The 25,663-nt window shown below is 37.0% G+C and overlaps 3 protein-coding genes across 5 annotated transcripts in view; all 3 read left to right on the forward strand.

Annotated features, from left to right (window-relative positions):
• The window catches only part of LOC124631475 (adenosine receptor A2b), a 72,736-nt gene extending 54,353 nt beyond the window's left edge, over nt 1-18,383 (forward strand). The window contains exons 2-3 of the mRNA XM_047165888.1: nt 16,678-16,886; nt 17,354-18,383. Coding sequence (XP_047021844.1) covers nt 16,678-16,886; nt 17,354-18,058 — 914 coding nt within the window. The 3' untranslated portion in view covers nt 18,059-18,383. The remainder of the gene's footprint in view (nt 1-16,677; nt 16,887-17,353) is intronic.
• Nucleotides 9,880-12,521, forward strand: LOC124631474 (cell wall protein RBR3-like). Of its 3 annotated transcripts, none has more exons than XM_047165886.1 (2): nt 9,880-10,351; nt 10,442-12,521. In XM_047165886.1, exons 1-2 carry the CDS (start codon nt 9,931-9,933, stop codon nt 12,244-12,246), a joined length of 2,226 nt encoding a protein of 741 aa, XP_047021842.1. In that variant the 5' UTR covers nt 9,880-9,930; the 3' UTR covers nt 12,247-12,521. The 3 variants fall into 3 exon arrangements, with proteins under 3 accessions (XP_047021842.1, XP_047021841.1, XP_047021843.1); XM_047165885.1 differs by having other exon boundaries at nt 9,880-10,306; nt 10,352-12,521; XM_047165887.1 differs by having other exon boundaries at nt 9,880-10,306.
• Nucleotides 18,384-20,538: 2,155 nt separating the features above from the next.
• On the forward strand, nt 20,539-22,854 carry LOC124631178. The gene has a single exon (XM_047165406.1). The coding sequence runs from the start codon at nt 20,622-20,624 to the stop codon at nt 21,954-21,956; it is 1,335 nt and encodes a 444-aa protein (XP_047021362.1). The 5' UTR covers nt 20,539-20,621; the 3' UTR covers nt 21,957-22,854.
• The last annotated feature ends 2,809 nt before the right edge of the window (nt 22,855-25,663 follow it).

A 25,663-nucleotide genomic window follows, 5' to 3' on the forward strand; every position in this document is an offset into this window, starting at 1 on the left:
GGAAGCCAGTAACTCTGACACCAGTCTAACCAAAGGGTTGCCCGGGTAACTGGGTTGGGGGGGTCAGATAGGGCAGTCGCTCCTTATAAAGCACTGGTACTCAGATACATCCGGTTAAACTGGAAGCCGACCCCAACATAGTTGGGAAAAAGGTTCGGAGGATGAGGATGAATTTGTCTAAAATGCTGAACTCCTAGTACCCAATATAAGAAAGTTAAAATAATCTCAATTTTGATGCAAAACGTAAATATAAAAAAAAAAAACACATTTTTCACACAGTAGTAACAAAGTTTATATTAAGAGTCCATTATTCTAGACCAAGTATTTTGCTTATAATATTTTTGATGAAAATTATGAAAAAGATCTAAGTCTTTTGGCCTCCTGACGATTTTGAGCTGTGAAAATTTTCACAACTACCAGATTTCAGGAAAAGCATTTCAGTGGGTCAATTTACCTACGTTACTTTCTTCTCATGGTAATCTGGCCCATGCTTTTCAGGCCGAGTTTTCCCAACTGTTAATATTCCTAGAGTTTTACACAATTCACTCACATTTACACTTCTGCTCTCCTGGTAGATGATGTCAATTTTCGTATCGACTGTACAAATAAATAATTGGAATTGACGATATTTGAAAAGAGTTAACCAAATGTTTTACTGCGTGGTGCGAATCGACCTATGCTTAAGATACCTTGGGCCATTCGCCCCGAATAAAACAAAAACCAAAACTGTGGTGCCAATCGACCCATTCAAAAACTGTACTTCGTCGATTGGCACCGCGGTGCCAATCGTTTGTGGGGCGAAACGACGAACGACCCTTAGACAGAAGCTGATAACGTAGATGCAGTTTATCAGTTATGTTTCAATAACCTTTAACTAGGAACTAAAGAGATAAATATCTAATAAGGAATTATTATTCGGAAATCCCATCCTCTCTTTAATGAGGAAGAACAATCCTAAACCTTTGCGTTATTTTGTATGTAAATAAATTAACTTAGCACCAAATATAAAATATTTATCTCTGCCATCTAAAGCTCATCTGTTAATGCTCATCGTGAATGAGTCAAATATTGCAATATTTTAAATTAACTGTAATTTTGTCGTAAACAAATATGATTCATCATTTTAATTCGTCATCTAAACAAGTAGATCGGGCAATCCCGAAACATAAATCAATCTGATGAAAGACGTAAACACATTAGCGTGTAAGTCAATAAATAAACTCAGCAGTAATTAAACAAATTCTCGTAATTTCTTTAACTTTTATACTTAATCAAATTCTCAAAATATCCTGGCTTATCTACACATTACTCATAGCACAATAAAAGTCATTTAAATAATATTAGTTGGAATCAACTAATAATATTAGTTGGAATCAACTAATATTATTTAAATGTCATGTCACGTCATAGCCGTCACTCGGGATTGGTTCTTTACTACAGGTGAAGGTCAGAGCTCAAGATTCGTGCCGATAACTATACCGATATTTTTCCGGATTTTCATAATGGCTTAAGATAATTAAGGTTATCAATAGGGGTGAGAATATGAGTAATGAGGGTTGCTATGTACAATAACAATCTTGTCTGCAATATGATAAGCATTTAATAAAGACATCTACACAAATCAAGGTAATTTCCCTATCAATAAAGTGCTTGTAAATTTCTATCAAGAATAAATTTTAATGTGCAGCACTTTGCATTTGAAAAACAATCCTACGTCCGGCCATTTTATCCGGTTATTATAAAATATATATTTATGTAAAAAAAGAAAAGGAAAGTCGGAAACATTTTCTAAATTCTGACCCACTTAATAAACTATTTCAAAAGAATATCAGACTATATAGTAACAGTTCACGGCTGGTCAGCCCGACCACAATACGGGAGTATAGTAATATTGGAGCCGAACCTTCATCGCTCCATCGACCTCATTGTCTCCTTTGTCAAGCACTACCGTATGTGCATTTGTGCTGAATACCAGACTGGTTATATCCAGATTTATATGAATCCTGAATTTTATCCTCGTACTTTTATGAATAATATTTCATGCTAATATTTTACATACAGTTTTCTACCATAAACTTATTTTTTACAGCAGTTTTGCAGTCGTAAATGATATATTTTCGTATTTGTTACACTTTGTCTGTGATATGCTTAAATGTTTCATTACGTCTATTTTGTTTTTCAGTTTCTGTTAGTCTCTCTAGGGGCGCTTTTTTTTAATACGATTTTGCACTGAGATCGAGGCAAACTCAAGAAAACACATTCATTCATGATTTATCATCATTCATGTGGAAACCGGTCGGACCTAAATTACTTACCTATACCCACACAACCAGGTATCTGTGATTTCGCATGATAGGACATTTCATATTATCAGCACCTGTATATAGTATCCAGATATATTAATGTTGTTAAAAAACCATAAATATTTTAAAATATGAATATATTTTGCGTGTTACAGTACACGACTATAACTTGAAATTTTTATAGAATTGCATTTTGGTGTCGAAATTTTTCAATTAATATTTATAATAATTTCACAGCATACCTAATAATGTTTACGTGTCAAACTAACCGTGATTAAGTCCTTTCTTATTGTACACAGTGTAAAACAAGCGTGTAAACTCAATAGACTTGCGAAGGTAATTTCCTCTTTTCAATTGTATTTCATTGCTCACGGCTACTCCACTTAACTTCAATGTCAGTGGTTTTAAGCCTAGTTTCTTTAATTAATTAATGATTTTATTACAATTGCTGGAAAATAATGCATATTTTTAAAGAAGTTTCGACATTGCGAATGAATCATTGCCTGTAAGTTTACAAAAATACCTAAAATATTTTTATGGGAAAAAATATTCCCACTTATGCCTTGAAAAAATTATCGATATTTCCAACCTACCCATTTGAGCTCCAACTCTTCGAATATTTCGTAACATTTGAGTTCACCCTCTCAATCCTTCGAACGTTACCGCCAATCAAGATTGTAGGCGTCCGACATCTCATTTGGGGCCCTACCCCGGTTGCGGTGGCTGTCTTGTGTTATTGGGTGACAATATTGGCCCACCTCCTGTATGCATTCGGCATTAAAAATGTTATGCAAAATAAATTTTACACGATTGATACGTAAGTACGTAAGTATTTTTTGAAAGAGTGAGCTATTATCTTTGTATGTTCTTTGAAAATCTAAAAGCACGTGTTAGTGAAGATATTTACATACAGAAGAGGTGAATTAAATCAGGAAACTCGTGACTGCTGTACACTTAAACCGGTATATTATAGCTCTGTTTAGTGTTTATAATTACTGCGATGACTAGTTTATTTATACATCTCCATGCATTGGTACTTAAAATGAATTATTGCATTTTTAATTTATCGGTTAAATAGTCACTTGTTAGTTAGATAGTTTATGAGGATAACTTCGAAGTTTGTTTTCTAGGATACATTTTTAACAGGCTAAACTATGTAGCTTCCGCTGACGGGTTTCTGCCCCACTACATTCGACCTATTCCGCATATTCGGATAAGTCTAGATAACTTTTCTCGATTATTAGTCCAGAAGCTCCTGACGCGCGTTCAATCAAAAACTTTTGGACCTTTCTGTTGTCTAATTATTATTAAAAATACTCTTCAGCCATATAATATTTCGGATGCAATGATTACGTCCGTTACAAATCGCACGCAATCGTTTCAAGTCATGCTCAAGCAAAATATCTTCTTTCTGAACTGAAATGAAGGTTACCTAGTATCCATCGTCTTTAATATTTTCTCTGAAAAGCCTTATTTAATTAATTATAGCTTTTGTAAGATAAAGTTTTTTTAAACCATTGTCTGAGATATGTTCTAATTTAGAATTACTATGCGACATGATATCAGCAAAAAATCATTTGCCCGCATCATATTGTCATCCTTGTAATGCCTGTGTTATTTTTCTATGCGCTTGACATACAGCTGGATATAATAAAATAATGATACCATCTACTGGCATTATGTTAGTGATCTGACGGCATTTTTTTCAAAACAATAGTGCAGCTGTATTAATACAAACAAGGAGAGGACACGGTTCGGTGGCTCTCAGAACATCTGACCGTCTGTCAGCTAGTTAAACATCAAGCAAAAAGTATAAATAATGAGCTAATCCGCAGTTGCTTATTTAAAATACGCATTAACGTACGTTTTGCAAAATTTTATGCCTGTTTTCAGCTAAATTGGGGACGTAAATGGTTGTTTAAACGGACCTATTATGGTTTTTCTTTTCGGGAAAATTGCATTGAATTTTGTTAAGTGCATCCATCAGTATTTTGCACGTGACTACGTCATGTGAACTGAACAATATCTACAAAAGTGTATTTATGTATGTAAATGAATACAATTCTATCGCTATGTCTGTTGTTGGATAAACCTAGAAATTCAAACATATTGAATTGAGAATCTCCTCCTGTTTGGGAAGTCGGATTAAGAGAAAATGATGAGATTGATTTTGAATTTCGTGTTTTTTTTTTACTTGAAGGTTATTTACTAGGTACATATTTTAATACTTGAAGAGAATTGTCCTTGTCCATCAAAATGGTGACACGTGGAACAGATTTATTAACTTAGCAAGAACAGTACGTACATCAGTGATCAATACAATATTTACGATTATTGTCTTAGAATGTGCTATTAGTACCTATAACAATAGTATAATTTTATTACAAAGGTTAATAGGCCATTGTTCATCATTAGTAAAAAGTTATTCTCGGGTTTTGATCATCGTCTATCGCATAAGTACTTATATTGTATCATCCACGGGGAAAATTTAAAATTTTTGTTTTACAGTACAGGAAAACTACAACAATGAAACTTGAGACAAATCCCAAATTCGTCTTTTAACTCTTTTGATTGTCTTTTGCAATAATTGCAAATAATATTTTAAACAAATTATATATACGACTAGGGTAAACCTGGCAATTGTGCCCCACCATTCGAAAAATTGAAATAATAAACAGTGTTATTTAAAGCATGTTTATTAAAGTAATTAGTCTAAACCTCTGACTCAATAGGTATAACAATAACAAAAAAAAACTTCTTAAAAGTAATTAAAATAGCTGATATCAACGATTTCTTAAAGTCTAGGGTGGGGCACATTTCACGGATACATCAGTCATATGTGCCTCAATAAAGCTTCTCATTTTTTAGTCTTCTTTCCTTTCCTTCGATTCCATTTTTATTGTTAATTTGAATGCCACTTCCGTCCATGTTGAAAATTATTTCAGGCTTACCAATTAAATCAGTTTCAGTCAACACTTTCAATAACATCTTAAAATACATATCAAAATACATGCTTATGACATCTTCTATAGCTTTTTTCGTATTTTCTTTTGTCCATTTTCTTGAATCTGTAGCTTTTTCCTTCACTATTTGCAAAAATAAAATAACCGATCAGAAATACTTAAAAATAAAAATAATAAACTAATACAGACTTGGGGCACATTACCCGAAAGAAATCGGGGCGCATTAGCCAAAGTTCAGTGCAACGTGCCCCACTTGATTTCAACAAAGAAGTTTAAGAAAAACGAAACGCAATTGTAGGTGCACAATAGTTCCAAGAGGCTAGCTTTAGAATAAAACTTAAAAATGGAAAAAAAACATGAAGCAAACACTTTAACTCAATGTTACAACAGAGACAAAACATTTTCAGACTATGATATATACCTTGTGACCACTTTTTCTTCGTTAAAACAAATAAATAACAGCACTGAGTTGTTTACATCGACGCCATACTTCTGTCGCTAACCCGAACGGACCAAATTCGCGGCAAGTTCAAAATGCATCTGTCAGTTCTGCGAGTGGGGCACATTATCGACTGGGGCACATATGCCTGATTTACCCTACATACGACTGCATACGACTACTGTGAGCAAATAGATTCGTAATAATTTTTGTAAATCTGAATTTCATGCAATTCCATTGTTCGTCTTTCAGTTACGTAAAGTAAATAAATCGATTAAATATAACTTGATATTCGTTAGGCTCACTTATGCATGAAGAACGATACTTCTTTAATTATTGTCTTTCCGACCTTCACGTACCAGATAACACGGTATTTTCGTACTTATTTGAAGTTTTTGTTTACGTAAATGAAAAATGTCACATCTATGGAAAACAACATTTAATTTAAATTATTCATTAACTACAATATCACTGTAACCTAGCTACAAATATAAATACTGATAACAACACTACACAAATAAATAAACCAGGAAAACACTTGCGAGTAAAAGTCTTAAGTTTTGTTCTTGGGAAATCACAGAGCCACTCATACGCACATTGAAATAATAAAGGATACGTTCACATTCCACTTGATAGTTCGTCATCCCTTCTCTACTGTACATCACTAGTCTACAGGTCGCGTTTTTAGAGACGTATAGTCGCATGCGCGTGGTGGGGTCCAAAATGGTCGTCACTCGCCAGTCTTTGATTTCCTGACCCGAGCTGTCAGGAGGCAAGATGTCCTGCTCAGGACTCCTCGGCTTCTCAATCCACAAGCTCACGTCCACCGCATCCTCAGTCATCTTCCTCGAGTTATAATCATGAATGTAGTTCGCAAGAAACGCATGAGCGATGGTACAGTACACGGTCACTGTTTCAACCAACTCGACGTCTTCAATTCTGAGCCAGCATTGGTCGGCGCGATCGTTGCGGTTCGGCAATTCGAAAGGTACAGGGAACACGTAGGGTTTCACATCTTTCGCGGTTATTTCGGCACTCAGCACTAGTGCATTTAATAAAGTAACTGCGAAGATTTGCAATAACATTTTAAATGTGCTGCTGCGGCAACGTCATGATTGTAACTAAACGAGTGTCGTGACGGCTTTGTGTCGCTGTAAAGTGTTGCAGAATGGCTGGCTGCCTTCACAAACGTGATTACAGGTTAAAAAAGATTATTAGATACCTATTTACAACTCATTGTTGTGGGAACAGAATCCACGTGATTGAATGATTGCCTTAAATGAAAACAATTCAATATAATATTTGTAATTGATTCTATCAATAACATTCCTTGCCTATGTATGGGGTATCCGCTCGCGAAGTTCCTTTGGTACATAATAAAGTGTTTTTATAATAGCGACATAAATATTGTCTACAGATAAAAACCATTTGTAACCTCAATCGAACATGCATATAGGTGGAGATACATATGTTTTTGTTGAATTGCCAAAGATTATAAAATTGGCAAAAACGATGACACTCGAAGTTCATATACCTGCACTTTAAATTACTGCTGTAAGAAATAAACAGCTGTTAATCAGATGCTCTAATTGGATACCATAATTACACACGGTTCTTAAACCCTATTTTACACACACGAGTAATAGGTACCCAAAATTCCTATATGTGCCAATTTGATATCATCAACAAATCTGCAGTAAGATTGGTGTGAGTAACGCAGGATGACGTTATTGACATAGCACAGATCAATGCACTGTTGATTGGTTAATAGTGAACCCGTAACAGGCCTTGTTGCTTTGTTGTTGATGTGAACTAAAACTAAACAAAAACATTTAATATAATAGCTGTCCTCCGCTACTTTGTTCACGTAAATGAATATAGGTAAATCATATTTGATTCCATATACATACTTTGCCATATCATTTTAGAACAATTTTAATATGTTTTGATGAAGTGAATTGAAACTTATGATCATCCGTAAATACATACAAAAACTGGACAAATATTTTTAGTATTTTGTTCGTTCTTCTGCTACTTCTGTTCCGAAATAGCAAAATTGGTAAGCAATTTACTGCAACACGTACCTAACAATCATGTGGTGTCAATATGCATTAAATGCATATTAATAAATATACTAACCTACTACTGCACTTGAGCAACTATTAGGCTTCTGGACTTTAACAATGACGCAGGAAAACTAATAAAAGGAATTTAGTATAGATATCGGAATTCCATATAAATTAATTTATGTTGCGATATATAATATAACAATGACCAATACCATGACCAATGGAACTAATATTAATAATAAGGAATGTAGTGCCTCTAGGCATTATCGAGGAAAATGTACCTAGCATTAATTAATTGAATATTGTTATGAAGGAGAACCTAAACGTATATTCTGGAGTGGCATGCCATTACAAAAATAAATAGATTATATAAATGAAAACGCTATAAAGTGCAAATAAGCTTTGTTTTACTATTTTGTTTACCATACTATTCGTAAATATACAAAAAGTTATTTTCTCAAATGCTTTTCACTGCCTAATTTAATCATCAGCAGAAAGATGAAACTACCTATTTACAGTAAGAAAACGTTTAGTCAAATGATTTTGTTGATGCAACAATCGAAAACTTTTTATTATATATCAGTATTTATACACATATACCTATATATAATACTAAAACAGTCTTATTTGCGTCAACAAATGTGTACTTTAGCATATTATTAGCTGACAGCTAAAAACTAGTAAGTAGAAGTTCTCTTAATAATCTGCAATGCACGTGTATGGAACGGTAATTAAACCCAAATATTTATAACAAAATAAAAATATAAAGCACTGATTGGTGTTATCTACCAAGCAAATTGAAGGTTTGCAGTTTTTTGCACTAAGCGTACTTTGATATTCGCTGTTTATCCCGGATTTATTCGCTTACTGCAGTATAACGTGTACTTGAAATAGGGAATCAATCGCGTCCATAAAAACCAATAGCCAAAAAAACATACAAAGAAACAAATATTATTTGCTGCAACAGACAAACGAACAGACATTCACGAATTAATTTTCACATGCTTCATCATTGGAGATTAATTAGTATTACACGATTATTAGGTATACGCTATTTCATTTCTATGCTGTTTTTACTGTTATGAAAGTACCTAGTGAGTGAAAGTTTTAAATTTGCATAGATAGGTAGTAAAATGTAAGACGGCCAATATGCGGTTGATCATTATAAGTAGGTATTGTTACAACAAACACTTTTATGTTACGCCAAGAAAGTAAAGCCTGTGTAAAAAATGCTATATCACGGTTTCTGAACAATCATTGCTTACAGCTGTCTAATTTGTTTTCTATTAGAAATGAAAAAAATAATCGTCCAGAAATCGGATATTTACATTTCAGATATAGATTCCGATGTCTAGGCAACCTAAAATATTACCGCTGTCTATTACATCACTTCATTTAGAAGAAACTAATGAGATATGATAATCATAGCTTCGATTAGGAACCTTCTTATCACATACCAGAATACCTGGTTCATTTGCAGTGTCTACCTGAGTCATAGCTGACGTATGAAACTAACCAGTTTCGTGGAAGCACTGGTTTCTCGCAGACGTCATTCAGAATTGGGCTCATCGTAAAAAATGGCTGTGTGTGTAGAATGCAATAGTCGAAAGACTTCGTCAATTAGCTGCCGTCTGGGCTTGAGACGGCTTGATTCATGTTATTTACAACTTCGTTATTGATATGTGGACGTTTTGCCCATGTTCGATGAACTGTTATTTTGACCATATTGTTTTCTTAGCCGGTTGATTTTTGTATTGCTTTATTTTGTGCCTACCGATTATTCACTTTGTACGTAGGTAATTTTATTAATAAAGCATCCCGGGAACAATGAATTTATTCTGGAGTTTCCATTACGTAGATTAGTTGTTGTGCACAATATATCAAATTAAACCGGTCCAAAACGAAACAAAATTCTGCTTAATTGCCTGTTGTGCTACACTTATCTGACCAATGTAAGAATTAGTTTGATGTTTACTTCACCTCTAGCCTTCTCTTATCTGTAGTCTGCGTGAGTGAGGGAGATAGGAATAAAGTTCCCTGAATAGTTGTTGACGTCATGCACACACACTGGTATAAGAACTTGTTTTAAATAAAACCAATCAGCGGGCATAGGATCAAACGCGTCTCAGTACACTCGCGTGTTCGCGTCGTGAAAAATGGCCAACAGACTAATTCTGTTGTGCCTTTTAGTGTCGTGTCTGACTGTTAGTTACATAGAATGTGGAAGAAGTAGTGGAAGAAGCAGCAGCAGGGGAAGCAGCAGCAGGGGCAGTTCGTCATGGGGCAAAAGTTGGGGGTCCTCGAGCCACAGCTCTAAACCCAGCTGGAGTAGTTCAAGCAGCTCGAGCTATAGCAAACCTAGTTCGTCATGGGGAGGCTCATCATCTTGGGGAAGCTCGTCGTCATCGTCACACAGCTACCCTTCATCATCGTCTGGACTATCTGGATCTAGTTCACACAGCTACCCCTCTTCATCATCAGGATTATCAGGATCAAGTTCGGGTTCCTACAAATACCCTTCGTCATCATCAGGTTCAAGCTGGGGTTCTAGTTCGTCTTACCCCTCCTCATCATCAGGTTCAAGCTGGAGTTCCGGTTCGTCTTACCCCTCGTCATCATCAGGACTTTCAGGATCTGGCTCAAGTAAATATCCATCGTCATCATCAGGTTCAAGCTGGAGTTCCGGTTCGTCTTACCCCTCGTCATCATCAGGACTTTCAGGATCTGGCTCAAGTAAATATCCATCGTCATCATCAGGTTCAAGCTGGAGTTCTGGTTCGTCTTATCCCTCATCATCATCAGGATTATCTGGATCTGGGTCAAGCTCAAGTAAATATCCGTCATCGTCATCCTCTTTTGGATCATCGAGCTGGAATTCTGGTTCTTCCTATCCCTCGTCATCATCAGGACTGTCTGGATCTGGATCAAGTAAATATCCTTCCTCTTCTTCAGGCTCATCTATCTGGAATACTGGATCGTCAAGTTACCCCTCATCGTCAACAGGATTGTCTGGATCTGGGTCAAGCAAATACCCTTCGTCTTCTTCAAACTGGAACTTTGGATCATCTGGAGGATCATCTGGTACTCACAAGTACCCATCATCTTCAACGGGTCTATCGGGATCAGGTTCAACTGGCTACAGGCCAACAAGCTCGGGAACCCATTCTTATCCATCAACCTCTACCGGACTATCGGGATCCCAATCGAACTACAACAAGAATAACTATAGGCCAACTCATACGTACAATACGAACAGTGGAACTACAGTTCATCATACAACACATCACATTCACCATAATGTGCCTTATTACACACCTTCGTACTACGCTGCACCGCAGTACGTGTACATGCATGAATATAGAAATTCCAACAGTCGCTACGGAGATTTACTGACGGGCCTGACTTTATACAATATGGGACGTTCAAACAGCCATTATCATGACCACTACTACTATGACGACTATTATAGGCGCAGGTACGATACCCCATCAAGCAGTTCGTACAGATCCGACTACAGACCTCAGGAAAGACCACAGGATCAAGCCAATTGCATATTGAAAGTGAGAGAGAATGGAAGAGTGGAAGAGTTGAAAATACCGTGCGAAATTGTGTCAACTTTCACTGAAGGAAGTAAAAAGGAGGCTCCTAAACCTCAAACCATGGTGAACCAAACAGTATGTACTACCACCACTACGATGATCAATAACACTGTGTCATCTGTGCCGGCGACCGCTGGTATAGCATCAGGCGCGGCCGCGGCGGCTGCAGCTGCAAACGCAGCGGCGGCCAACGCTGCAGCAACGTTACCAGCATTTGGTGGAATGTTCAACTCCACAATGAACACTATGAGAAGTGAAACTTCAGGTGCACTTGACAGCATGCCAATGCCAGACGTTCCTTCTCTGGACTCGATATTTAAAAACGCTTTACCTGCTGGCTCCTCCCTAGACGTCACAAAGGCCACTTTGGGCATTACACCAGAAAACAACACTGTGAACATTATAAATCCTACTATGTTGAGCAATGGTACCTTAGTGAACAAGCCCGCTTACACAACTCAGATGCTGAGCAATGGAACTTTAATAAACGTTCCTTTACCAGTTAATAGTTCAATCGCAAACACAACATTGTCGACTGTGACATCAGTAGTCAACGGTACAATGACCAATGTTACGAAGACTGTGACTACGAACTCGACTATGGTGAATGTGACAGTGTGTACCACTAACTCTTCTTACGTCGATCCATTGACAGTGAAGGGACCGCCTGTAAACCCTAATGACATGGAGTGTACCGTCGAGATTCAGACGAAGGACGCGTTCTTCACTAACGTTATTGATTGTAAGACTTTAGTCCAATATTCTAAAATGCCCGAACCTAAGAAAGACACGGGTATGTTACCACCGAGACAGAAATTAAAGTCGTGGTTAGCTAATCCGCCTTGGTGGATGTCCTTATTTATAGCAGTGTAAGGTTCAAAATGTATGTTGTTATTTTATAAATAATGTCAATAATTAGACTTTATGTTTATATTGTGTTACGCAAGAATCGAGGTACTTAGTTTTTCTACCACTGAGTCGATAAATAAGCAAATGTATTGTACTTACAATATACATATTTGTCTGTTGTATACAAATCAAAAGTTATTTACATAAGTCTTTTAGGAGATGTGCCATTCGCTGCATTTATTTCGTATGATATTATTGTAAAGAAATTTTCTTTACGTTATTAAATGTTTTCTAATAAACTTGTTCGTTTTACTTAAATACTTGCAAATATTCATTTGGAACGATATTTATGTTCTCTTTAAGTTTTGCTAATTTCCAGACGTCCACTAATTAACATACAAGTTTCAATATATTTCTATCGACAACAAGGAAATATAGGTAATATTATGGACCATAGTTATTAATAACCATAGTTTTTCCTGTTTTAATAACATATCACAGTAATAAAAATACCTAAGTCTCACACAAACATACAATACATTTAATCAAATATACACATTGGCAGTTCAAAAAACGCATATTTTTTTGCAAGGAATTGTACTTAGAACTGGCGCTGGCTAGCCACTGAGCCATTGGTGCGAGTTATCTCAATAAAAATACACTAACAAAACAATACATTAATTATCATGATGTAGTCGCCACTTCTTAATTGAGTTAATTTGAGTGTCCTACACAGAAACATTAATTAACAATTCGGTTATGGCACAGATAAAAATGTTTTGAATATGCACGTATCATATCGGCCGAATTTTTTTTTATTACTGAGAATGTAAACATTAGATAAGGGCAATAAAGACACAATATTAGCAGTTATACAGTGAGTTACAATAATATAAACTTTACTTAATATTATAATGCGAAATAACTCTGTCTCTCTGCCCCGACAAATACACATAGAGGTAGAGAGAGAGATTACTCTTATCCCAGAATGCATGCATGCATATGTAGGAAGCGTAATACTATATGCAGACTATCAATTTTGGCGTAAAAGCAAATATAATGAATGGTTTATTTGACCGAGGCATCAGATATAAATTATAAAAAATAACCTTTATTTACTCCCGCACGATTTTGATGCAAAGTAAAAGTGCAAACTCATACTGCGATAGTTTAACAGTGGTTTACACACTAGGGGATTTACCGCGTGTAGCAAAACCGTCGTATACAGAAAAATCTGTCGCTCGGTTACAGGCGTCATCTTTTGTAATGTCGCACTTTCTGGCTTCAGACTGGGTCCGTAACGACTTCCAACGATGTTCAAATGACAGCTGGGACCAACCAGTTTATCGTGGCATCCAAAACACTGAAGAACTCGTCATTACAAGATAGTCATCCATCCACGAACCAGGCGTTGCTTAGCCTTATGATCGATCGATCGGCGTGGTTTTAATGTAGCCACGAGCGCGTCAATTATTTGCTGTTGTTTGCTGAGAATCTGCTAGTGTGAAAGATCTGAGAGTTCACCTTGAAGCAAGAGCTAGTTTTGGACATTAGTCTCGATACGTCTTCGATTAAATAGTTTAATTGGATGTGAATGTACGATGACCGCACTGTCCTTCAGTAGATAATTGTTTTGGTTAGCCTGTCACGTGTATGTAGGGTTGTCAAACATTTTTCCACCAATTAAGAATTGGTTCAAAAAAGTACCTAGATTTTCTACGGAAATCTCTAATTTAATTCTTGAAATATAAGTAGTCTTTGTATTAGGTGCATTAGTTTTACCCGTTCATAATTTCTTATAAGGTATGTTGATTTATTTCCTTCTAAGTCTGCGGTAGGTACGGCAGAAATTGTACAACAGCACTACTGGGGCCCGATTCTCCTAAGTTAATAATGTCAAAATCGAATAGAAATCGAATCGCAATATGATCGCAATAGCAGTTTTAACCATATCGGGCATTCTGCTACTAATAAAAGACCAATCGTATTCGATTGACATTTGATTGGTGTGCGATTGGTCTGCTATTTTGGTAATTTTGATCTATACGGTAGTTTGCTGTACAATCATTTTGCAATCGTAAATCATTTGCAGACAAAATGATTCATTATTGAATGACAGAAAAGGATAAAAACGTTTGTTTCAAAGAAAAAATAGCGGAATGCCACATACGCTTCAATCGTAATCGAGTCGGGATCGGATCTCAGTCGAATCGAGTCGAACGTCAATCGAATGTTGCTTAAGTAAAATTAGGAGAATCGGGCCCCTGATAGCCATTATTAGCCGAGCCTTTTATATGAAATGTGTATGATGCAATTAAGTACCAGTGGAAGCAGTAGCCCTTAGAATATTATAGCATAGTCATACGTCATAATGACGTAGGCAGATAGCATAATATTATTGTGCCATCATTCAGTCTTGAATCAAACACTATCTATTTATAGCAGTGCAATTTTAACCTATTCTTATTCTCTGAGTGAAACGAGGACTCTTTAAAAATAAATTTCTGACACTCAGGGCTTCATAGTATTTCCTACACGCATAAAGACAAGAAAGTGATGCCGTTAGCTAGTATAATGAAGTATTTTGAAAAGCAGCAACAGCCAATTTAAGATCACATAAGCGCCTAGCGGTTTTGTCATAGTAAATCGTATAACACGAAATGATTGCTCAGTATTTTATATCAGTCACTCTAATTTTTTAATGAGATTAAAAACAGTGAGAATACTTTGTACTCTAAAAAATGGTTCGTTAAAAATTAGACGTATTACCATAAGCGTAGTGATTTTAAAACTGTTGGATTTTTACCAGATATCGGCTGAGATGCTTAATGGGTATCCTTTTATACCAAGAATCCAAGGCTTTGATTTAATAAGTTACTAACTCTATAAAATAACTAATTTATATACGAGCATATTAATATGATGATGAACGCAAGACAGCTATATTAGCTATATTATTTAGATAATTTAAATTTCTCCCATTCAATCTCTTGACTCAATGACATTTATTTTATTTTGATTTATTATTCAATTATTATTTTTTAATGTTTTTACATTATTGACAAGATACATTCTTTGTATTAATTTTCTATTTTGGATTTTAGTAAATAATACTACTTAGCGGGAACTGATAATTTAATCTTGATATTGAGTTGTGTAGCAGTGAGTACGTCATGCTCCCTTAGACGGCACTGCTTGCGGTAGCGTCGGCGGTCGGGTTGCCTCCCTCCCTCAAAAATGTGCGAGGGGGGCGATGGCTGATCCTCGCGTTATGCTCGTGAACGGGTGCTGCTTGTGGTGCCAGGTCGTCTTACTGACTATATATTAGTTTTTTTGTTTTTATTTGTAAACTCTTTTTATTTTACATATGTTCTGGCTGAGCGGTCTAATTTACTAGTTTACAAAAGAATAGCACATGTAGGTGGGCACTCCCTGATATTCTATTAAGTGTAAATATTTGGAGGCTATAATTTTCTGTTCATCAAACATATTCAATGCTTGAGTTAGTTAAGGTATGTAGGGTGAGTGCTAGCTAGCATGTGGTGTATACATTATTTTTACTGTATTGTCCTCTTTTGTAATATACAAATTAAATTGTATACAAATGTACATATCAAACAATGTTTAAGGTTCTTCTAACCGAACAGACAGACATGTGTTGCTGGGGAGTTTGTTGCGCCACTTCTTCTTCCCAGCAAAAACACATAGGAAGTGGTGAAGGGTGGGCGTTTTGGGGGCTGTCTTTTGTATTTTTTTTTTTGACGTTCGAAAAGTGCTGTTTTGCAGCCAAGTTTGAATAAATGACTTTTGATTTGATTTGATTTGAATATAAAGAGATGAGAAGTAGCAGGAATTCTATTCAATAAAATACTTAAACGCTGAGCAATACCATTATTGACGAACGATCACTCACATTTATCTGACAGGCGTTTTTCACGAAACTTTTATCATCCGATGATTCTAACAAATATGCCGAAATGGACAATTTCGATCTATTGAAAAGATTTACTGCTATCCTAAGGAGCCCTTTCACTTCATTAACTCGGTCTGTTACCGAAAGAAAGATGCTGAGTAAACAAAAAAGGTGCTAGTCACAGCTTATCGGCGTAACCAGAAAAGAGTATGTTTTGGTTCGTTATGAGCGGGTATTTTCTTTTTGTTTCTTCACAAAACATGACACATTTTAATGAATATTTTTAGATTGATCTTATGACGATGTACTTATAAAAAATCTTCATCATTATTTATTTTTGTATAAAGGACATAGGTAACTCCTAAATCAGTCTCCCCAAATCTCCAAACGCGTGTTGTATATCGACCAAGTTCTTGACTTCTATTGTCATCTTTACGCTGATGTTCTAATCATTTTTCGATAATAGACCTTGAAACCGAACTGAACTAAATTTAATTTATAACCGTAGCTTATTAGTTTAAACATCTATTCTCCTTTTCCAGGTATAATCTCCGTGTGCTGGGTGTCAGGGGCCGGCGTGGGACTCCTCCCACTGTTCGGCTGGCACGCCGGTAACAACATGCCAGGCTGCTACTTCGTCGAAGTCATGGACTACAACTACCTTCTGTTCCTCTACTTCGCGACTATTGTGACGCCCAGTGTACTCCTCACGGGGTTCTACGCGCATATCTACAGAGTTGTTGTTAAACAGGTAGTTGTTACATTGTTAAACCATAGAATAATGCGTCTGTGAATAAAGAGCTTTTTTACTTAAAAAAGTAGGAGGCTTTCAACTCGTCGATATCTTCAGGAATCCTTTCATCCTATCTAAAAAAGTGTAACAAAACAGTGTTACAAAATAATGACAGCTTAAAAAAAACTTCATACAGAATTTATTTTGGAACGCAAAACATAGCTGGCGCCTATGCAAATTTTGTATTGATATATATTATATGGCTGTAGCTGGCGCCTATATAGATATTTTTGTGAGAGCTAATTTAGAAACATAAACCATCTGTTGGATTCTATAGCACTGACCTTTATTCGTTCCACGTGTAAGTTTTTTTGTATTGTGCGAAATCTAAGCTGACCTTCAGATCATGGATATTGGCATATTGCCGACTTACTTTAAATTTCATGCGTATTCTTAGAAATCTAAAAGTTTTCTTTTAATTCCAGCTCAGCGAAGTGATGACAGTCGATGGTTGCCGGGGGCGCGTTCCTGGCGGCGGCACCATGCTCCGGGTACTGGGAGCTGCTCAAAAGCGAGAAGTCAAAGCCACGCAGAACCTCGCCATCATAGTATTCTTCTTCATCATTTGCTGGATACCGCTCTACACTGTCAACGCGATCAAGGCCTTCATGCCTGAACTAGACATTCCAAACCCTCTCACTTACGTTTGCATCATTGTCTCCCACTTAAATTCTGCTATCAACCCCTTCTTATACGCTTACCATCTAAAAGACTTTAGAGCGGCGTTGAAGGGTCTTCTCTGCTCCATAGCAGGCAGGGGAGTGACCATACAAGCAGCGTACAGGCCTCCAATACCCGTCAGAAGTCACGCGCTAGAAAGATGCAATGCTTTGCGAGAGAGACCGAAGGTGTACGTGAACTCCCCTGTGTGGCTGCGGCAGAAGGAAGCTGAAGTCAGCACGACGGAGGAGAGCAGAGCTGTGGCGGTGGCAACTCCTGTAGTTCCTGATGTCGAACCGTTCTTAAACAGAGCCGCGGAGGGCTCCAGTGGGTGTCACACCCCTGAGGGAAGGGACAGCGAGGCTGGGCCGTATCTCATAGAAACTGCCGAGGAGAGATGCCAAAGTCCGTACAGAAGGGTGGAGGAGCTAATACGACGCGTGCGCAGTGCTAGTACGGATCACAGCTGACAGGAGCCCTGCCGGGGCATCCCGGCGTATAGTGTCACATGAGGCGTCAAAACAAACATTCCTAAACAGTAGAAAAGTCGTAGAATATAAATTAAAGCTGCTTGTAGTGATTTCTGCTAATACTAGTACGTCAAGATGTCGTGAAGTAGTTTTTTTAATGTGATTAAAAATATTGAATGTTTATCATATTTTTAAGAAGATGTTGAATGGATGCTTATGTTATTAAAGTTAAAAATATTTATGTAAATGTGCTGAAGCGAAGGTATACTTTCCTTGTATGATTGTTAAAACTGTTGCTTTAATGGAAATATAAATTAAAATTGAATCTGTGTTTTTATTAATGGTATAAGAATTATGAACCAAATCATTTTGGTGTTCGGCTTAGTTTAAAAACAAAAGGGACATAAGTAAAATTAACTTAAAACTACCATGGAATTGAAACTGATCCTATTGTAGCATGCTACTAAATTAAGAAGTTAACAAAAGTTAATGAGATCATAAAAAATACTATACTTACCATTTCTTTAATTTTCGAACTTATTTACAACAACAACTTGGTAAGTGTGTCATCTTAGAACAAATTATTTTAAAAGCGAATGTCGCAATGCATTATTATTCGCTTATGATATTTTTTCGTATACTTATACCTACAGATTTTTTATCAACTTTACAGTTCATCTGTTTGCCAAGACTCGTCTAAATCCGTTCTCTGGTTTTTATTTTACAGTTGAAAATTATTACCTGCATACCTACCAAACTACCAAAAACGAAGTAGTTTTCGTGATAAGCAACTTGATAATAAGCATGTACTTACATACTTCAAGTAGCGCCCTCTACACTCTACAGAACATACGACAGCTAAGTTATAAATCTTCAATTACTTATCAACGCTAAGCGGTAAGTTTCACGCTAATCATTCATTACGTAAGTAACCACGCTCATTTGTTTAAACCGCGAAAGGCATTTGCAATTAGAACATTCCAGATTTTACTTCAATAGAAACATTAGTGCTTCTAGCTTTGACCGCTAGATGTCGCCCTAAAGTACTCAATCTACCAACACCTGTTGTTAGTAAACAGTGAAACACTACATAAACAGAACCTTGTAAACCGATTATGAATATGGAGGAAGGAAAGATGAGCGGAGATTTCATTAGGCAGGTAGGTCAGGCCCCTCTTCTAGGTCAAATAATGTACTGTAGACGCAGACGTTACCAAAACACTCAGTTATTATTAAACCAACGGGGTGGTCGAGCTTTTTGAGACATCTGTTAAAAATTTGTATATATTGATTGGTAATAGATTTAAAAAAATGGGCGGATTCCAAAGAAGGTAAGGCCGGAGCTAGTAATGTTTCTTTTCCCCGAACACCCGCATTTTGGCTCGCTACTTTCTAAGGAGTTTTTGCATTATATCATCTCCGCCATCTATTTCGTTGTCCATGATTATGACCAACATTAAACGTCACTATAAAGGGAGAGTGGAACAAGGAACAAGTCTATCTCCGTTCTCTTCACACACCGGTAGCTGCCAATGACGTGGTCGCATTTGAACATGACGAAATATGACGTCACAAGTCGTAAAGGGCTTTCCTATCGTAGAATTTTGTCCGTAGGCCACCTGCCTTATGTTTACCTGGTTTGGTTGCCAAAGCGTTTTTTTAAGTGTTGCTTCAGATAAGATTCGATTTTACCCACAAGTTAGGGTAACCTAATTAAGTTTTACAGACGAGGGTTTTGATTTTTTTGTGATTTGGAATAAAAATTGAATGATTGCCACACTATAGGTACCGCTAATATAATCCAATTTTTTTTTAAGTATGGATGTTCGTGTCCATTTCAAGCAAACCTACCGAATGAATTTGGATAAAACTTGGCAGTAATAAAGCTCATAGGTATATCAAGGTAGATATATCCAGAATAATATAAAGGCAACTTTTAATCCATGTCTGGGAAGATATATATTTATATATATGTATATTTATTTGTCCTTTGTTGTTCTTTTACACAGTCTATCTACATCTCTATATTCTTACTCTCCTACTTCGGGTCTGCTGGAAGAGATTTCTGTAGAAATAAGCAGTACCTTTGTACTATTTTATGTTACTTCCTCTTCTTTCGTGTGTCTTTACTGTGTGCATAAATGGTTAAATAAATAAATAAAAGATATTCCTTAAAATAAAAAGCCACGTACATTCAGAAAAAACATAACATTTTTGATGCTACCTTACCTCTTTTGCACCAACATTTTGGAACGTAATTAAAAAAAAAAAAACGATTGTCAATGTCAGCATACCCGTCAGAGATGCGTCAGCGTAACTGTGTTTACATTTCATAAGAGCGCGACTTTGTAAAGACTGATATAAAAACCGACAACTGATGATAGAAATAATTATCTTAGAGTGTTTTGGGGAGTTTTGTTTACGGCTGTGGTAACACTAATTGCAAATAAGACGAGAATCTACCGTGTCGACGGGCAGGCGGAACGCGGCGCGCGCTCACCGCTCACTTCAGTTGACTGCGCAAGAGTGTCGATGTCGGACGTGTATGTGAATTAATAACAAAATGATTAACTCTAAAAGTGTGTTGTGGTTTGCTATTTTACTAGCAGTGCTATTAGAATCGACCGCTGGACGGAAAGGTTTTAGTAGTGGACATAGTTATCCTAAAACAGGCGGTTTATCTGGAGGAGGGCATCGTCCTAGTGGGCTGTCTGGTGGGGGCCACGGATACCCATCGTCTGGAGGTAGCCACAGTTACCCATCGTCTGGAGGCAGTCACAGTTATCCATCATCAGGAGGTAGCCACAGCTATCCATCGTCAGGTGGCAGTCACGGTTATCCTTCAAGTGGCGGTTTATCTGGGAGCGGTACTGGTAGCCACGGCTATCCATCTTCGGGCGGTAGCCACAGCTATCCATCTTCTGGCGGTAGTCACAGCTATCCATCTTCTGGCGGTAGTCACGGATATCCATCATCTGGCAGTGGCTTATCTGGCAATAACCGTTACCCAACACAAAACAAGCCCACCGTGCATCATACGACGAATGTTTATAACTACCACTACAGCCCGCCACAGCGCATCACCTACAGTCCAGTGCGGGGAAGTCCGCCGGTATCTTACCCTGTTTACCACGGCACTCCTCCGACTTACATTTACCAATACAAAAACTCTGGCAGTAAATACGGCACGTTGTTGGCCGGCTTGGCGCTACTTAACCTTGGCACTCTCGCCGGCGCCGCCTATGCACACAGTCACAACTCCAACCCACAGACGCATTATAAGCCACAACCCGGCGAAGTGTGCAAGTTTGCAGTGAAAAGAGACAACGGTGATTATGAGGAGACGAAAATAGACTGCCAGATTATAAGTAGCTTTATCTTGCAAGATCAAGGCCAAATACCCAATACAGGCACGAATTCTACTGTAACAGTTGTCACCGTGACAAATACTACAGTTATGAATACGAGTAATATGGCTAATACACCAGCGCCTAGTAACCCTCTGTATCAGATGCTTCCTAATGGAACATTAGTACCTGTTAATGCGACAGTTCCTGTGGTTCCACCGATGCCTACGCCTATGCCTGTAAATCCCATGAGTATGTCACCAAACCTTTCGCCAAACGGTACCCTAATGACATCTTCTGTAGTTACGACGACCACGACTAATACGACTCTTGTGAATGCCTTGGACGTTAAAGGAAGGCCCGTAGAGGTGACACCAGGCATGCAGTGCTTTGTGATCCGTAATACTCCGACGACCAACATGAGGAAGCACGTGCCATGTGGACTCTTACAGACATACGCGGAAAAGTCGTTGCGTAGAAATTCAGCGACTCGTAATGTGCCTATGTTTACTATAGTGGCTGCTATCGTTGCAGTTTGTGTAGCTTTTTAAGTAAAACCATATGCCACAGTGTCTAAAACACTTATTGTTTTTATTTTGCAGACAGCTTAAATGTCTCTGTATTGTACTTGAAAAGAACTTGTTTACCTAATTGCATTTTGTCATGTTACTTAGGTTTTTATTAATAGTGTGATTGTTTATAGCCAACTATGAAAAAAGAGGTCTTTGACATGAACGGCGACTTAAATTGTTTCAAATAAAGTCTAGTGTCGTGAAAATTGGGGATCTCAATTGCAATATGTTTATTGTATAACTAAGGCCAGGAATAGATCTGTTAGTTTAGCATTTTGTGTACCAGAACTTAATTTATATGTAGCAGTATATTCTATTGATTGAATCGTAAGGTCATTGAACATTTCTGCCAGTAATCGCTCAATCGATTGGTAGGTACTTATTACAGACAAATATTTCGAAACTTTTTGATGCACTTAAAAACGTGTGACTTTCACTTTTAATAGTCTTTTATGGATAAACAGTACGCTGATTTGTTATTATAAGATTTAATGAGTAAGTTACGAAAGAAAGTTTGTAATTTTTTACTTAGAAGTGATGGATTTTAAGTATTCTCTGTTATGGATTGCAGACTATCATCTTCGCAAGTAAAGTATTGTATTCGCGGAGGCAACTCTTGAATTGTAATTTTGCTAATTAAAGTCATGTTTTTGTATTAATTTGTTGTTGTTTAATTGACGTTGAACTTGCTAGGGATTTCCCGATATACAGAATTCGAATATTTGGGAAGAAAAACTCAATTTTATGGAGATGCTTCTCTGCACTTTAATGCCAAAATTATTTTACCGTAATGTATCGATGTTTGTTATTTTAAAAGTGATTCCTGTAAAAACATGTATGTGATATTTATGTTTTTAATAAAAATATTTTAGTAATTCTTTTTTTCACTTTTTTATCTAAATTCATGAAACCATATAAGTAGGTATCTACGTATCGATTTTTTTTAAATAATGTTGTTACCCATTAACATAATAATCTTGTTGCTATTTTATCACCACTTCAACAGTTATAAATACCCCCAAGTAATTAAGTTATTTATGAAACTAATACCAATAATAGGAAGATAAATTAAAAGTTAATTAAGACGATTCTAACGATTAATGCACATTACTGATAGTCTTTTATGAAGTGAATTTTAACGATAAGCCATTTTAAACAACTGGCTAGGTATTTAATTTTTACTTGAGCTGAAATCTGCTCGTTTGCATACATAGTAACCTTATAAGCCCTAGGGATTACCCTCGGGTCCTTTATATCATATCAAACTGTACCTCAGTCTGTTAAGGCGTCTTGACGCGAATGCGTTAGTGACCATTTTTTTGGTGGGAAATCAAATGACCTCTCCTGCTTTGGGTGCAGCTTTTGAATGTCAGACTGTTACTGACTAGAACCCACCATGTTTGAACAGACAGACCCTCGTTTAAAATTAGGTCTAGTAGAATTATCGCTGTAAAAAAGCATTGCAGGTTTTGCAGTTATTTGTAGCAGCTTATCAAACTGTGCAGGAAATAAAAACCAACGGACTGTAACGTGATTTTATAATCAAAGCTACGTCGTTCCAGGATTGCAATTGTTTATTTAACAAAATTATTTTCACGCTGTGAAATGTTTTGAGAATACCACTTCAGGCACCAGGATAAAGAGTACCTACCTATCATTATTTATCGTCATATACATAATATCGTCCTGTCCTATTATAAATGCGAAAGCTATTCTGTATTACGTTTTCACGCTTGTACCTACGGATGAAAGGCCTAGATACAGATGGTATCCTGGCCCTGGAGACAAACATAGGGCGGGTACTTACAGGGTAATGGCCGTCTTCTGGACAGGCCTGAATGACCACGAGTGGAAGCTACTACTTCTATTACTTAGTAGGTTTTTAGTATCCCGTAAGAAGTGCCGATTGTATCCGAATAAACGTAGGTATACTAAGCTACTTTCTCGAATATTGTTTTCGTACATCGTAATCGTATCTACACTATTTTATTTTCGGCGATCCAGTCCTAGCTGCCGAGATCCGGATCTAGCTGATTTAGCTCTGTGTACATTTTTTGTAGTTACTTTTAAAGATTAGCATACGTTTTGTCATAGTTTTTTAGACTATTCAAGTTATGTAAATGTTATGGACCAAGTGATAAATTGGGCAGTATACATAATGCCCGGTCATTATGAATAATGCCCAATATGAGAGTGCTATTTGATAATAATTATTCAAATTGACCGGGCACTATACGTATTACCCGTGACCTTTTGGACAAAGTAATACAAACATATTTAATTTCATTTTTTTTTATTGTTATTGACATTTAACTTAAAATAAACTAAATATTAAACCACTTAAATAATCAGCCTCATGATTTGGATTAATTATGAAGGACTTCTGCCTTAAAAATCCACTAGTTTTTGCATTTAAAAGTTAAGGAAAGTCATATTAAAAATATAACATACAATATAATTAAATTTAAAACCAAAAATTTACAACGTATCTTTGTTTTATACAAATGACTATTTGCATTTATTTATCTTTCAACGTATTATTTATATTTTTAAATATTAGATTATATATAAAAAAAAAACATTTAAAAATATAAAAAATAGAGGGCCACCGATATCGGGCAGGGTCCAAGGTACCGGTGGTTAGGGTCCCAGAGACAGAAACCTCCTCACAATACGCGCCGTATCAAGGAGTACTGCCTTCTGAATCAATCCCTTGATCCAGCCGCCCAACGAGAGACTCCTGAGGTGTTGGTCGAGGCTCTTGGCTATTAGACCATTGGCCGTAATGACAATCGGCACAATAACAGCCGTGTCGACATCCCACATGGCGACAACCTCGTGCGCTAAGATATTTTATTTGTTTCTCTTTCTCAGCTTTCACTAGGTTCTCGTCATGCGGGACGGTGACATCGACTATCATCGCGCGGCGCGCTAATCGATCTATCACCACTACCCCTAGAGTGCAATTCAAAACCGCGTAGGCGCGGAGGGGCGAGGCGGCCTGCGAGCTTATCGTCGCAGATGGTTTTCACGCTCACCACCGCAGCTTCGGCTTGCTGGCCGGCTTAGCCGGCCAGCCTCAGCCGTGGCGGCGAGCGCTTCAACTACCTGCGCCTCAGCTCGCAGGCCGCCTCGCCCCTCCGCGCCTACGCGGTTTTGAATAGCACTCTAGGGGTAGGGCAGACAAGACTACGTGGAGTCGGTTTTGCAGCGATTCGTTTTCGTCACTAAGTTCAGATTTTAATACAATGTTTTGAATCCAAATTAAATTCTACCATAAAAAAAAGGAGCCAAGAAAAATGAGATCAAGAAAAACGAGGCCGAGTTAGTAAATTAGATGACAATTGTCCAATTAATAATTTTGTGGCTAGACTTATAATTTCCCATTAAAATAGAACATATAATTTAAAACAATAATCATAAAATATGTAGCAAGTAACAGGATTTATTTATTAGAACAACTGCCACCCTCGCACCGCATAAAATATAGCTTTATTATCAATTTGCCCAACTATCATGTAGCAATATAATAATGCCCGTGCAATGTGATAAATAATGAAGTTAAGATAGTTATTAATCACTTGGCCCGATAAAGCTAGACATTATTCATAATGCTCGGGCATTATAAATAATGCCCGAATTAATCACATGGTCCATAACATAAATAACAATTGGTATAGGGAAAA

This window comes from Helicoverpa zea, chromosome 6 (genome assembly GCF_022581195.2).
Source record: "Helicoverpa zea isolate HzStark_Cry1AcR chromosome 6, ilHelZeax1.1, whole genome shotgun sequence".
In the NCBI taxonomy this organism is placed as follows: domain Eukaryota; kingdom Metazoa; phylum Arthropoda; class Insecta; order Lepidoptera; family Noctuidae; genus Helicoverpa; species Helicoverpa zea.